General features: G+C 53.2%; 1 protein-coding gene across 4 annotated transcripts in view; it reads left to right on the forward strand.

Moving 5' to 3' along the window:
* UROS (uroporphyrinogen III synthase) overlaps positions 1 to 14128 on the forward strand; it is a 34525-nt gene extending 20397 nt beyond the window's left edge. For 2 of the 4 annotated variants that reach the window (XM_081251459.1, XM_081251460.1), the window contains 5 exons: positions 1415 to 1489; positions 6410 to 6490; positions 7311 to 7396; positions 8309 to 8407; positions 13338 to 14128. In XM_081251459.1, coding sequence (XP_081107585.1) covers positions 1415 to 1489; positions 6410 to 6490; positions 7311 to 7396; positions 8309 to 8407; positions 13338 to 13472 — 476 coding nt within the window. In that variant the 3' untranslated portion in view covers positions 13473 to 14128. Of the gene's footprint in view, positions 1 to 1414; positions 1490 to 6409; positions 6601 to 7310; positions 7397 to 8308; positions 8408 to 13337 lie in introns of those variants that run through there. The other 2 variants (XR_014017249.1, XM_081251461.1) reach the window with 2 other exon arrangements.
* The last annotated feature ends 204 nt before the right edge of the window (positions 14129 to 14332 follow it).

The following is a 14332-nucleotide window of genomic DNA, read 5'->3' on the forward strand; positions in this document are numbered from 1 at the left end:
GAGCCTGCATGTCCGGAGCCTGTGCTCCACAACAGGAGAGGCCGCAGCAGTGAGAGGCCCGCGTACCGCCAAAAAAAAAAAAAAAATATATATATATATATATATAAATATATATATAGTGTATTTTGTTATTCATAACAAACCTCTTTCACCTCCACCTGAGTTGACTTTAATGGGGTGACTTTTGGAAAGCCCCTTAAATTGGGGGCTAGTTGCCATGGGAACCAATCCTCCAATTAGAGTAGGAACTTTCAGCCTCATGCCCTCCCTGCCTCCTACTTCCAGGGAGAAGACATTGGCCAGAGGTTGAATTAATCACCAGCGACCAATGATTTAATCAATCATGCCTGTGTATGAAGCCGCCGTAGAAATCCAGAAGGGCAGTAATATGGAGGGTGCTGGGAGGCTGGAGCCAGGAGAGGGCATGAAGCTCAGGCCCAACCCCCATACCTGCCTGATGCATCTCTTCCATCTGGCTGTTCATTTACACCCTTTGAAATATCCTTTGTAATAAATCTTCAATAGTTAGTAAACCATCTTCCTGAGTTCTGTGAGCTGTTCTAGCAAATGATCCAACCCAAGGAGTGGGTTGTGAGAACCTCCGATTTAGGGCTGGTCAGTCAGAAGCACAAGCAGAGACCTGGGTCTGAAGTGGGAGCAGTTCATGGGACTGAGCCTTCCATCCTCGGGATTTGACGCTACTTCCCAGTAGAGAGCGTCAGACTGGAGTTCACTTGTACGACACCCAGCTGAGAACTGGAGAATTGCTTGGTGTGGAAAACCCACACATTGGGTAACCAGAGTGCAGACGTGTGGTGATGAGAGCAGAGAAGGAAAAGAGGAGGTTTCCTTCCACACTGACTTAGCTTTGTTCATTGAACACCATAGTTCAGTTTAAAACATGATTGTTTTCCTTATTAAATTTACAAAAAGTAATTAATTAGTTAACTGTATAATGCTGCTGATAAGGGTGCGGTGAAACAAATGTATTCAAATATTGCTAAATGGCATTGAAATTTGGTTCACATCTTTTGAGAAGTACTTGGTCGGCATGTATTCAAAAGCTTTGCCAAACTAGTTGTACCCTTTGGCCCACTAATCCCTTTTCTGGTAATCTGTCCAAGCTATTTTGAAGAAAACTTACAGAGAAATACAAGGCAAAGAACAATTTTTCCTGAACCTTTTGAGACTAAGTTGCTGATAATGATGCCTCACCATCCGAAGCCACAGGTCTAGGGAGGGCGGGGCTGGGACCCAGCTCCCTCTCGTCTCCCTACACCAGCTTCCAAGGGGAGACTTTCTCCATGTCATTTGTAAGGCATGTGCCTTTGTATTTGCACATTAAAAAAACGACACAGGAACAGGACTTTAACAACCATCTAAAGAAATATATTTTGTCGTTGTTGTTTTCCAGTGAATAAAATCGGCCTGCATACAGAAGGAGAAAACTGTGGAAATGCAGAAAAGCTTGCAGAGTACATTTGTTCTAGTAAGTAGAACAAGGTCGCCCCAAATGAAGCCCATTTATTTTTGCTGGTCGGTCTCACAACCAGCATCTCGGGAAAGGGCCGCCTCCTCGGTGCCTTCTCGGCGATGATGGTGATGATGTGGCTGATGAGTGTGTGCCACTCCGAGACCGTGGCTGCCTTGTATCTGCATCTGTCTGTGCTGGTCTGAGATCCAGCCTCCTGCCCTCCACCCCCTCCACCCAAGGACTTGAGACAACTTGAACATGACACAGAATAAAAGGGCTGGAGACAAAACCAGAAGCAAGACCCTCTGCAGGGATTGTAGGGGGAGTGGAAGCAGCAGAAGCTGCCGGCACCGTCCCTCTGTCTGCCGGCTCCCCGCCTTCCTGGTAGGAGTCTCTTCCCTGTCCGAACACCCCCGCCACAGAGCCCGCTCCCCCTAAAGAGCCCACTCAGCCCCCAAGAAGCTCATCACTGGACAGCATATGGGCTGAGACTTAAAATGGCAAGGGTTCTGGGATGCTTGTATTTAAATAAGGATTAAGCTTTAAACTACTTACGAAATTTTCGGCTTCTGACGAAACACGAGCCGGGCTTTTCGGAGCAGGGCTCTCGGAGAGAGAGGACGGAGGGGCGCGATGTGTCCTTGCAGGGGGGCCCCACCTCCCAGCTGTGTGCCCAGCCTCTCCCCTACACGCCTGATCCAACCGCACACACACGCTCTTGTGTCCTTGTCACTTGGACCCCTCCCTGAGAGATGCGTGACATCAGGCACCCACGTGAAAGATGACAGAGGACCAGCTTGCCTTCTGTCTCTGAGAGGGAATCAGAGCTTCGCTCCTCGGGGTCAGGGGTTGTGGAACTGACTGCGAGGGCCAGATACGCCGTCTCTGCGGCCACATCCTCTGCCCGTCGTAGCACGAGAGCAGCCGTAGACCATGGGCTGGGCTCTGACCTGGGTTTACGGTTTGCAGACCCTTTCTAGAGCTCGCTGAGCTAGGAGACAGGGCCGGGTTGGCTGCTGACGCCTGAGGTTTTGCTCTGAGGTGGTCCCAGGAGAGGGGTGTCTTCTGTGCCCCTGGGGTGGTGGTTTCAGGGTGGGCAGGGGGCGAGGACACCTTAACCAGGAATTTTTACGGCTTCTGGGACCGTGGTGCATGGTTTTGTGTCTGGGTGTGGTGTGTAAGAACATTTCTTCTCCAGGTAACGATCTCTAAAGTCTTAGGAGGCCTTCCTGTCATGAGCCAGTGCTGTTGGTGAAGGTTCTCGAGCTCGTGTGTTTCCGTTGACCCCTAGGAGCTGGACCTGAAAAAGTCCCGCATCCTCCACTTCCCCGTGGACCAGGCCCCCTGGAGCTCAGGCAGGGGATGGCAGAGGGACTTCCCAGGCTCCCAGTTGGTTCTCCTTTCTCCACTTTTCTTTTAAGAATAATTTTTTTTCCTCTTTCCTGGGTCACTGTATGCGCTGCGTAACATCGAGGACGAGACGTTCCTGGGTGGTCAACGTGTCCCTGGCACACCCCTGCCTCGCCTCATTTGGTCCTCACTACTGTCCACTGCAGGCTCCGCAGTCCAGTATGGCAGCCAGGAGCCACATGTGCCTGTTTAAATTTAAATTAATCGAAATTAAAAAAAAATGTGGTTCCCCCGTCACACCAGGCACAGGCCACACCTTGGCCGTCACTGGCGGCTCAGGCACCACAGGGACAGCCTAGGGGCACCCAGCATCACCCAGCGCTCTTTTCGACGGTGCTGTTATCCAGGCTACGGGGACCGAGTGACCATCCAAGGTCCCAGAGCTGTGAGGGGACAGGCGGGAGGGCAGACTCCACATGGCACGGCCAGTGTTCACCCCATGGGTCCTAATGAATCTTCAGTTCGCACTTGGAATAACATCCAAATAAGAGCCCATCTTGGGCTTCCCTGGTGGCGCAGTGGTTGAGAGTCCGCTTGCCAATGCAGGGGACACGGGTTCGTGCCCCGGTCTGGGAAGATCCCACATGCCGCGGAGCAGCTGGGCCCGTGAGCCATGGCCGCTGAGCCTGCGCGTCTGGAGCCTGTGCTCCGCGACGGGAGAGGCCACAACAGTGAGAGGCCCGCGTACCGCAAAAAAAAAAAAGAGAGTCCGTCTTGACTGCTGTCAAGGACGTTCACCTTGGTTGTACCCAGGCGTTAATGATTTTCTCCCCCAGTCAGCTCTGAAGCTTGATTTTTAAAAGCCAAGAATCTACTTCCAGTGCTTGGAGTAAACAGGCCAGTTCATAGTTACTGCTTATTTATTTTACTTAAACACTTATTTATTCTGTGACAGGCACTGTTATAAGTGCTTAAAGCTATTACCTCATTTAATCTGAAAGCTCGTCGTTCTGACAGACAGTTCTTCCCTCCTGGGATATCTCCGCTAAGGGAAAAGAATCAAGACAAGTTAAGTGGTCCAAGGTAGAAGGCAATTTCAGCATTTTGAGAGATAGCGAAGGAGGGGGAGGGTGTCGGAGGCAGCCAGATTGTGCGGGTTGTTTGAACTGTCCCCCTGGACTGGCGCTGAGCTGACCAAGGGCTCATCCCTGCAGCCTCGCCCACTTGCTGGGCTCTCCTCCTGTCCCCAGTCAGTCTCGTGGTCCTAATTACCTAGGTTAAGTGCCCACCGCGTGCACGACTGGACCCTCCCTCACAGCAGGCCTGAGAGGGCGCGGTCGTCGCAGTCCTGGAGGATGTGAGCGTTCTACAGACACGCGCGTCTCCTCCAGCGGGGGCGACACTTACAAGCTCAGTCTAGTTCTTAATCGCCAGCAGTGACTGTTTACAGAGCCCCCGCCCCAGCTGCATAACGTCCTCTTAGGACTTTCAACACAGCTGCTGTCCTCAGCCCGACAGCCCAGCGGGCCAGGCCCCCTTCCCGGTAAAGGAACGCAGAGCAGGGCGTCTGAGCCCCGTGGTTCACCATCCTGCGTCGGGTTAGACCCCTGCCGGGCCCCTGTCGCTCCCTGTCGTCCTGGAGACACCTCACCTCTCACCCCTGTGTAATCAACCGGCTTTTACATTGGCCTATTTAGCTTTGGCCTCTTTGGGTTAAAAATCAGTAGGCAGTGACTTCCCAAAAGGAAATTTTTAAAAAATAATGAATCATTTATTTTCCATAAACGATCTTATGACAAAGAGGAAGGGTTGGTGGTTGAGCTGTGCCGTTTGTGCAGATGCTGTCAGTTTACCTGGTGATGAGATGGGCCAGAGAGGTCCTCATCCACCAGAGGTGGTTTCCCGTAAATGTAACAAGTAATCTGCTCCATCTTTCAGTCATGTAAGAGTCCCATGAGGAGTTTTGCTCAGGACATAATCCATTTGGGAGTGCTGATTATTTGCCTTTGACTTCTTGGAGGAGGTTAGCACCCAGGAAGTACGGTCACGGGATGTCTCTCCTCTCCTGCGGCAGGTCTCAGCCAGGACATTGTCAGGTTTTCCTCCCTTGTGCTGCTGCGGTGGTGCTTTTCCATGAAGCCAGCTGAGCTGGTTGGTCCTGCTCGGCCTGCCTCTGCACCGGGCACTGGGGGTGCCGTGGGAAAAAGATGCCTGCCCTGCACCAGGATGTGCGTCCAACTCCCCATCTCCCCAGTAGTGACCAGCAGTCAGAGAACAATGAGCAGCTCAGTGCCCTGCTGGACCCGCAGAAGAGAGGCTGCGAAGGGCCGATTCTGGAATCTTCCGGAAGCCCCTTGCACACCCCTGGGGTTGAGCCTGCAGGAAAAGTAGGCCCCTGGTTTGGCTGCTGGTCCTACAGCTGCCCCACAGCAGGTGCTGGGAAGGGTCTGTGGGAGCCGCTTTGGCCCCTAGGCTCCTGGACACCCCACCACCAGACACACACACGGACACGCAGACACTGGAGGGGCGCCCGGGCTCTGGTTCAGAATAGCACCTGCTCGTGGCTTTGAAAGTGGGTCACGAGGGATGGCATCTATACTGCGTGAAAACATTTCCTCACACTGGAAAAGGGAAAAGCGGTGAGCATCTATTATCTACAGTATATTTAAAAGTTTTCCAATTGCTTGTGTTCTTTTATGTCGGTACTGATACTTACAGAGCCGTTTAAATAAAACACTTGCCGGTTTGTAATTACTGGACAACTTGAAATAAGGACGCCTGCAGTCATTCCTGTTGTTTAGCCGGGCCTTCGTGGAGATGGTGCCGGAGGGGGAGAGCTTGGCTTGTTCCCCCCTCTGATTGCAGGCACCGGAAGGGGATGTGTTCAGAGAGATCTTCCAGATGTGGGGAAGCGCGTCTTTGTGCCTGACCAGCACTCGCTACAGCTCCTTACATCTGATGGACGGACGGAAGGGGAAAGCGGTCGCCTCCACTAAAGTGCTTTGTTCTCACAGTGCGGAGGATTCCCATCTGACCGCCCATCAGTTTTGCTGGGAGGTGGTGTCTCACGCTGTCTCCACGGCTCTGCAGAGCGAGGCCTGCGGCTGAGTCTCCCAAGGCGGAGATGCGCGCGGGGACAAGAGGCTGGGCCCCTGCGCGGCCGACCCTCAGCCCTCGGGCTCCTGGCCTGGCGGCCAAGAAGCGTCCTTGCAGCTTGTCTTCGCTGCGGCGGCTGCTGTTTCCTGCCTCCTCGCGGCGGGAGCCCAGGCTCCAAACGCCTCCCGGCCCATCCGGGCTCCTCCGGAGGCAGAAACTGTTGCTCCAAGGCCACCACCAGGCCTGACCTCTAACCTGACTCTGGTCACTGCACTCTAAGTGGTGACTGCTGCCCGGAGCCACCACGACGGGAGGGGCTTAGGCAGCAGGGGTGACGGCAGCCCCGGGCTCTTGTGGATGTTAGTTGTCTAGCGCTGTTGCCCACATGACCCCCGTGAGCTTCCTCCCACTCACGGTCCTGGAACCAAAGACGCAGGGCAGGGCCCGGGGCTGCGCCTCCATCTACAGAGTCTGCCTGTTTATTCGCAGGGGAGTCGTCAGCACTGCCTCTTCTGTTTCCCTGTGGAGCCCTCAAAAGAGAGATCCTGCCGAAAATGCTCAAGGACAAAGGTGACTCCCCCTCCTCTCTGGGGTCCACCGAGAGCCTTCACGGTGGCGGAGTGTCAGCCCTGGGGACCTACAGGGAGAGCAGGCCTGGGATGGACCGGCCAGGCCGGAAGGTGCGGGGTGCAGCCCTCCCTCCTGCTTCAGATCCGCTCCCATCCACCCGCTCAGCTCAGCTGGGAGCATGCAGAGGGGCACGGAGCCTTCCCCAGGAGGACGGGTGGGCAGTGGCAGGGTGACGACCCTGGGGCGGGCACGTGTGGAAACCAGTCCAAGCGGGGAGCTGATCTCATCACGCACTCAAAGCAGCGTCCGCCACACCGGCCAACCTAGGCTCGCTCCAACTCCATCCCCCCGGGCTCCATCCCAGGGTGCCAGGGACCAACGTGTCCAGGCCCTAGAAGGCTCGTGGCTTCAGCCCCCAGGCTGGTAAAACTCCCTCCAAGCTCTGCCTGCAGCCCTGGCCCTCAGTGCGGGATTCCACACAGACCGCATCCGCGGGGGAGCGTCCAGGGCCAATCCTGCGGGCCACCCACACAAACACGGGAACAAAAGGCATCCGTGGTACGAAGGAAGGCTGAGTTTTCGGGGTCCTCGTCCTTCCTCTGCCATCTCAGCCTCCTCTACCGCGTGAGCCACTCCGCAGTGTTAAGCAGGGCGCAGAGGGCCGGCCGAGTCCACTGGCACTGAGCCCACACCTCTCAGCTCCCGGCGGCTTGTTCCAGGAGGGCCCTGCAGCACCGGGCGGTCTCCACTACCTGTGCCCCACAGTATGTTCCCGGGGCAGTGAAGTCTGTCTCCTGGCTTGTGTCCCAATTGTATCCAGGGATTCCCATGGAAAGCTTAACCGTCTACCAGACGATCGCACACCCAGGAATCCAGGGGAACCTCAACAGCTACTATTCCCAGCAGGTGTGTGGGGTTTCCAGGGAGCTGGGGCGGGCAGGGTGGAGGGGCGCGAGCCTCCCGACGCTGGCTCTGCCATCCCCAGCTGTGCCACTGTGAGGAGGCCATCTTTTGGCTCCATCTCTGTATCTGGGAAGTAGGAATAGACCTATCTATAAGGTTTCTACAAGGATTAAAGGAGGTAATTTACACAAAGCCCCTTGCACAGCCTGGGGTCAACAGTGGCCTCGATGTCATTCTTCATGGTGCGGGCACTGGTGGAGCTGCAGGGCAGAGGCTGGAGAGGGGCTGGGCCCACGGGGGAGTCTGGATTGAATTTGGGAGGCCGCGGGAACCTTTGGAGGCTTGCAGGCAGAAGGGTGCACGGTTCTTGTTTAGGCTGGTCGAGGTTTTCCACATCTGGATCCAGTAAGACGCCTCCCCTTCCTCTCCCAGGACAGGCTTCTGCATGCCTGGCTGGTACTCGGAGACCCTGTGAGCACAAACCAAAGCTTTCAGAAAGGCCAAGTGGGCCGGTCTGTCTGCTCCATTTCCGGAAGGGATGGGGAGTTGATGGGGAGCCGGGCTGCTGCTGCCTTACTTGATCAGTGCGCTTTGGCCGCACAAGCTAGAGGTGTTGTCCGCTCTCCTGGGCGCTGGGTCCACGGTGCCTGTGTCCTCTGATCTGGGGGCCTGCAGAGCGACCAAGGAACAGCACCCAGCCTCTCCCATCGCACCCCTCTCTAAACAGTTCCCGACCTGAACTCCACCTCCGTGGAGCCCGGAACGCCAGCATCAGTGGGGACCGTCCTGCTGTGAATGTACCTGGGCTGCCTGGGGCTGCTTCCTGGGGCTCTGGGGTTGGTGGTGACGGGGTGGAGGAGCATCTCTTTGCTCCGCCCCAAGGCAAGGGATTGACCTTGTTCTCTCTGCCTGCAGGGCATTCCTGCCAGCATCACGTTTTTCAGTCCCTCTGGCCTGACACACAGTCTCAAGCATATTCAAGAGTTATCTGGTGACAACATTGACCAGATTAAGGTGAGGTCTTCAGTGGGCTTTTGATCTTTTTCAGATGCTCTTTTTTTTTTTTTTTTTAACTTTTAGTAACTAGCCTAGAGTTTCCATGTGAAGTCAAAGCACTCCTGACCTCACAGATGCCCTGATGGAAGCTCTGTAGAAAGGCAAGGCTGGACTACCCTGGTGGTCCAGTGGTTAAGACTCTGCACTTCCATTGCAGAGGGCTCGGGTTCGATCCCTGGTCCGGGAAGTTCCACATGCTGCACAGTATGGCCAAAAAAAAAAGGCCGGGCTTTAGGAGTCCCAGGCCCCTGCTTGCAGCTCCGCAGTGCCACTTCCTGGCTGGTGCTCTTGGACTAGTTACTTAACCTCTCTGAGCCTGTCTCCTCATTTGTAGCATGAGGATAATTATCCCTTTGTGGCTTTTATAGACATGTGTATGGTCTTCCCTGATAGGTTAGTCTCAGGATTAGATGAAAGAATTCAGGCAAAGTCCTTAGCTCAGGGCCTGGCACAGGTATTAGCATCCTTTCCCTTTTTTCCCATCTAACTGTCTTGAAATTATTCTAAAAGTGATTCCCCTTTTCACGTCTTTTAATTCAAAGGAGTTCCATTCACACGCTTAAGGGACTATTTGTTAGGAGTCTACAAGTAGTCACAGCCCTGTGGTGCCTGGGATGGGGATGTTCTTAAAGGGCTCAGGGGGGACTGAGGAGGGGGCGTGGGTATGACTGGGAGCACCCAGGACAGGCACTCACACAGCCAGGAGTTAAGGCCCTTACCTTTCATGACAGGTGTGGCTCACAGCACCCCTGGGGGGTCAGGACTGTCTCAGTAGTATAGACACTGCCGGCCCCTCCCTCCACCCCGCCTGGCACGCTCACTCCGGTCGGTGCCAAGAGACGGAGCACGGGCATCAGCACTGAGCTGTCCGGGGCACTGCTCTGGGACACTGTCTGCAGCCCGGGTCCAGCCCTGCAGGCAGGCTCCGTGGGCCCGGCTAGGCCTGTGGTGGTGAGTCTGAGAGCGGAGCTCTCCAGACGCCCTCTCTCCTGTGACCAGACGATTTCAGAGGGAATAAAAGGCTCACGGGGAAAAGTCATCTTGTGACCAAACTGCTTCTCCTGAAATTATGTCTGCTGTTTGCTCGTTCCCAATCTCAGGGAGTTTCTTTCTTTCTTTTTTTTTTTTTTAAAAACATCTTTATTGGAGTATAATTGCTTTACATTGTTGTGTTAGTTTCTGCTGTATAATAAAGTGAATCAGCTATACATATACCTACATCCCCATATCTCCTCCCTCTTGCACCTCCCTCCCACCCTCCCTATCCCACCCCTCTAGGTGGTCACAGAGCACCGAGCTGATCTCCCTGTGCTATGCGGCTGCTTCCCACTAGCTATATCTATTTTACGTTTGGTAGTGTATATATGTCAATGCCACTCTCTCACCTTATCCCAGCTTACCCTTTCCCCTCCCCGTGTCCTCAAGTCCATTCTCTACCTCTGCGTCTTTATTCCTGTCCTGCCCCTAGGTTCTTCAGAACCTTTTTTTTTTTTAGATTCCATATATATGTGTTATAATACAGTATTTGTTTTTCTCTTTCTGACTTACTTCACTCCGTATGACAGACTCTAGGTCCATCCACCTCACTACAAATAACTCAGTTTCGTTTCTTTTTATGGCTGAGTAATATTCCATTGTATATATGTGCCACATCTTCTTTATCCATTCATCTGTTGATGGACACTTAGGTTACTTCCATGTCCTGGCTATTGTAAATAGAGCTGCAATGAACACTGTCTTACATGACTCTTTTTGAATTATGTTTTTTTCAGGGTATATGCCCAGTAGTGGGATTGCTGGGTCGTATGGTAGTTCTATTTTTACTTTTTTGAGGAACCGCCATACTGTTCTCCATAGTGGCTGTATCAATATACATTCCCACCAACAGTGCAAGAGGGTTCCCTTTTCTCCACACCCTCTCCAGCATTTATTGTTTGTAGAATTTTGATGATGGCCATTCTGACCAGTGTGAGGTGATACCTCATTGTGGTTTTGATTTGCATTTCTCTAATGATTAGTGATGTTGAGCATCCTTTCACGTGTTTGCTGGCAATCTGTATATCTTCTTTGGAGAAATGTCTGTTTAGGTCTTCTGACCATTTTTGGATTGGGTTGTTTGTTTTTTTGATGTTGAGCTGCATGAGCTGCTTGTATATTTTGGAGATTAATCCTTTGTCAGTTGCTTCATTTGCAAATATTTTCTGCCATTCTGAGGGTTGTCTTTTCGTCTTGTTTACGGTTTCCTTTGCTGTGCAAAAGCTTTTAAGTTTCATTAGGTCCCATTAGTTTATTTTTGTTTTTACTTCCATTTCTCTAGGAGGTGGGTCAAAAAGGATCTTGCTGTGATTTATGTGATAAGAGTTTTCTGCCTATGTTTTCCTCTAAGAGTTTTATAGTGTCTGGCCTTACATTTAGGTCTTTAATCCATTTTGAGTTTATTTTTGTGTATGGTGTTAGGGAGTGTTCTAATTTCATTCTTTTACATGTAGCTGTCCAGTTTTCCCCCAAGCTATAGTAATCAAGACAGTATGGTACTGGCACAAAAACAGAACTATCGATCAATGGAACAGGATAGAAAGCCCAGAGATAAACCCACAAACATATGGTCACCTTATCTTTGATAAAGGAGGCAAGAATATACAATGGAGAAAAGACCACCTTTCTTTCTCTTTTAATGTTTCTTTTTTTAAAAAAAACTTTTTTTTTTTTTTTTGGCCACACTGCACGGCTTTGTGGGATTTTAGTTCCCCAACCAGGGAGCGAACCCGGGCCCTCAGCAGTGGGAGCGCAGCGTCCTAACCACTGGACCACCAGGGAATTCCCTAAAAAATAGCTTTATTGAGAAATAGTTCGCATACGATAAAACTCACTTTTTATGAATTACATATGTACCCTTTTAAAGTGTACAATTCAGTGGGTTTTAGTAAATTCACAGAGGCGTGCCACCGTCACCCTCTCGGTCCAGAACATTTCAGAGCCACAAAAGAAACGGCCTATCCATCAGAGTCACTCCCCAGCCCCCTAGCAACCACGAATCCAATCTCTGTCTCTGCGGATCTGCCTATTCTGGACTTTCATGTAAATGGAGTCATACCGTATACAGCCTTTCGAGACTGCCTTCTTCCGCTTGGCGTAATGGTTTCAGGGTTTACCCATATCCTCATGTGTCAGCACTTCATTCCTCTGTATTGCCAGGTAACAGTCCATTCTATGAATATACCAGAAGTAGCTTCTTGTTGTGGTTTTGGTTTGGATTCCCCTAATGGCTAGTGATGTTGAGCATCTTTCCGTGTGCTGTTGGCCATTTTTATACCTTCTTTAGAGAAATGTCTATTCACATCCTTGCCACTTTTTAACTAGGTTGCCTTTTTGTTCAGTTGTGAGAGTTCTTTTTTCTGGATACAAGTCCCTTATCAGATATGTGATTTGCAGAAACGTTCTCCCATTCTGTGAGTTGTCTTTTCACTTTTTTAACGGTGTTCTTTGAAGCCCAAAAGTTTTCTTTATCTAGTTTTTATTTTATTATTTGTGCTTTTCATCATGTATCTAAGAAAACATTGCCTAACGCAAGGTCATTGAAGATTCACTCCTATGTTTTCTTCTAGTTTTATGGCTTTAGCTCTTACATTTAGGTCTTTGATCCACTTGGAGTTAATTTTTGTTTATGATGTGAGGTAGGGGTCCAGCTTCAATTTTTTTCCTCAGGGAGTTTCTTGAGGGGTGGCTGCCTCATGGGGGGAGCGTGGGAGCTACAGGAGCCCGAGCTTCTGTGCGACAACAGCCTCCTTCCTCTCATTCCCACACGCCCTGCGGAGGAGTGTCAGGCCACAGCGTCCTGAGGTTGTGCAAGGGCGGTATCTTGTTCACACTGCCGCCAGCCTGCCTGGGGAGGGGGTGAAGGGGGTGCTGGGCAGGGGCTGCCATTGTCGGGGGGCTCACCTTCACAGACCACTCCCAGGCGGGTCCAAGTCCACTGTGTTAGTCCAGAGGGGCATGGCACGTTCTCTCTGCCAGAAGCTGTCGATCTTCTCAGCTCACCCCTGCACTGGCAACTGAGAGGCAGGGTAATTGTGCCCCTTTCACAGATGAGGAAACCGAGGATCAAAAAGGCTACGTGATTTGTAATGACAGCTAGCAAGGGGCAGAGTCACAACGAAAAATCATGTTCAGCCCAAAGTGAGGCTCTGGATGGGACCATCAGACACAAGTTTGTTTGGAGAGGGGCGTCCTGCTGACGAGGCCCAGGCCGTTGGAGCTTCTAATCTGGGATAACGATGGTCCTACAGGTAGCAGCCACTGACGGTCACTGGGCGTTTGTCTGTGCCAAGCACGGGGCCATGCGGCTGGTTACACGCATTGCCATCTAATCCTCAGAGCAGCCTGGTGAGGAAACCTCTTAACCTTTCTGCTTCACGGAGGAGGGGACGGAGGCCCAGAGAGGGTGGGTCACTTGCTGAGCCCACCGTCCTGTGGAGCTGCGATGTGAACCCGACCCTCTGGCTCCGGGCCCTGGTCCTGACCGCTCTGCTTTCCCAGGGCCCAGCCACCGCCCCATGCTGCACGCAGAGCCCCTTTCAGACTTTGTTCTGTGCTCCACCCAGCCCCGCCCGTGGCAGGCGCTGATCGATTCCAGGCCTCTCCGGCCCCCACCCCACTCCGCCCCACCCAGCCCGGGCCGCAGGGCTAGCGAGAGCTTGCTCAGGCCGGTGGTGAGGCTGTAAAGAGACGAAGGCTTTTTGCAGGCGGTAGAGCTGGGTTCACATCACGAGGTGTCATCTCGTTTATAAGCTCTCACGTGAGGAGTGATGTCCTACAGACAGGAGGCAACAGGCCCTGCTCCCCTCGCCCCCTGCTGGTGCACTGAGGCCCCTCTGTCTTCTCCCTGCAGTTCGTGGCCATTGGGCCCACCACAGCCCACGCCCTGGCCGCGCAGGGCCTGCCCGTGAGCTGCACCGCAGAGAGACCCACGCCGCAAGCCCTGGCCGCGGGCATCAGGACGGCGCTCCAGCCCCATGGATGCTGAGTCAGGCCCCGGCGCCCTCTCTGGGCGGAGCTGCCCCTGTGGGCCCAGGGCCAGGTGCTACCGCGTCCCAGTGGAGCCGGGCATCAGGCAGGGGCTCCTGGGAAACCGCCCCCTCACACTCCTGCCTCGCGCCTGGGGGAGCCCCCGCCAACACCGAGGCTGGGCTGGGACCCGGGGCCGCGTCAGGCCCACGTGCGCCTGACGTCCCTTCGTGGAGTCCAGCTCGGCCCCCCGCCCGGCGCACGCGGCTCCTCCGGCAGCAGAAGGAAATCAAATAAAGTGCACTGGCCACTCATGCTGACTGTGCCTTGTTACTTGCTGTCTGTGGGTTCAGTGCAAAGCTCTGTTTGGCGCCCACGTTCTGAGAACTGACAAACCTGGTATGAATAATAAAGTTTGCTGTGTGTGAAGGAGTTTTACTCATCTTACAGAAGGACCTCGAAATTCCTGCTTTGTGGACAACTGTAATTCGAATACAGGGAGGCTTTCCTTCAGAGACAGAAAAACCGCATCAGTCAGCCGGGCTTCCCAGAGGCTGGGGAGGCTGATTTACTTCCAGGGGCTCCTGTGCAGCGGCAGGGCCTGCAGGGAGGTTTCGGGAATCTGTCCCCGAACTTTATTCCCTTTTTTTTTTTTTTTTGCGATACGCGGGCCTCTCACTGTTGTGGCCTCTCCCGTTGCGGAGCACAGGCTCCGGACGTGCAGGCTCAGCGGCCATGGCTCACGGGCCCAACCGCTCCGCAGCATGTGGGATCCTCCCGGACCGGGGCACGAACCCGTGTCCCCTGCATCGGCAGGCGGACTCTCAACCACTGCGCCACCAGGGAAGCCCTATTCCCATTTTTATAAGCTTAGCCTGG

Source organism: Mesoplodon bidens (assembly GCF_964165515.1).
Source record: "Mesoplodon bidens genome assembly, chromosome: 1".
In the NCBI taxonomy this organism is placed as follows: Eukaryota; Metazoa; Chordata; class Mammalia; order Artiodactyla; family Ziphiidae; genus Mesoplodon; species Mesoplodon bidens.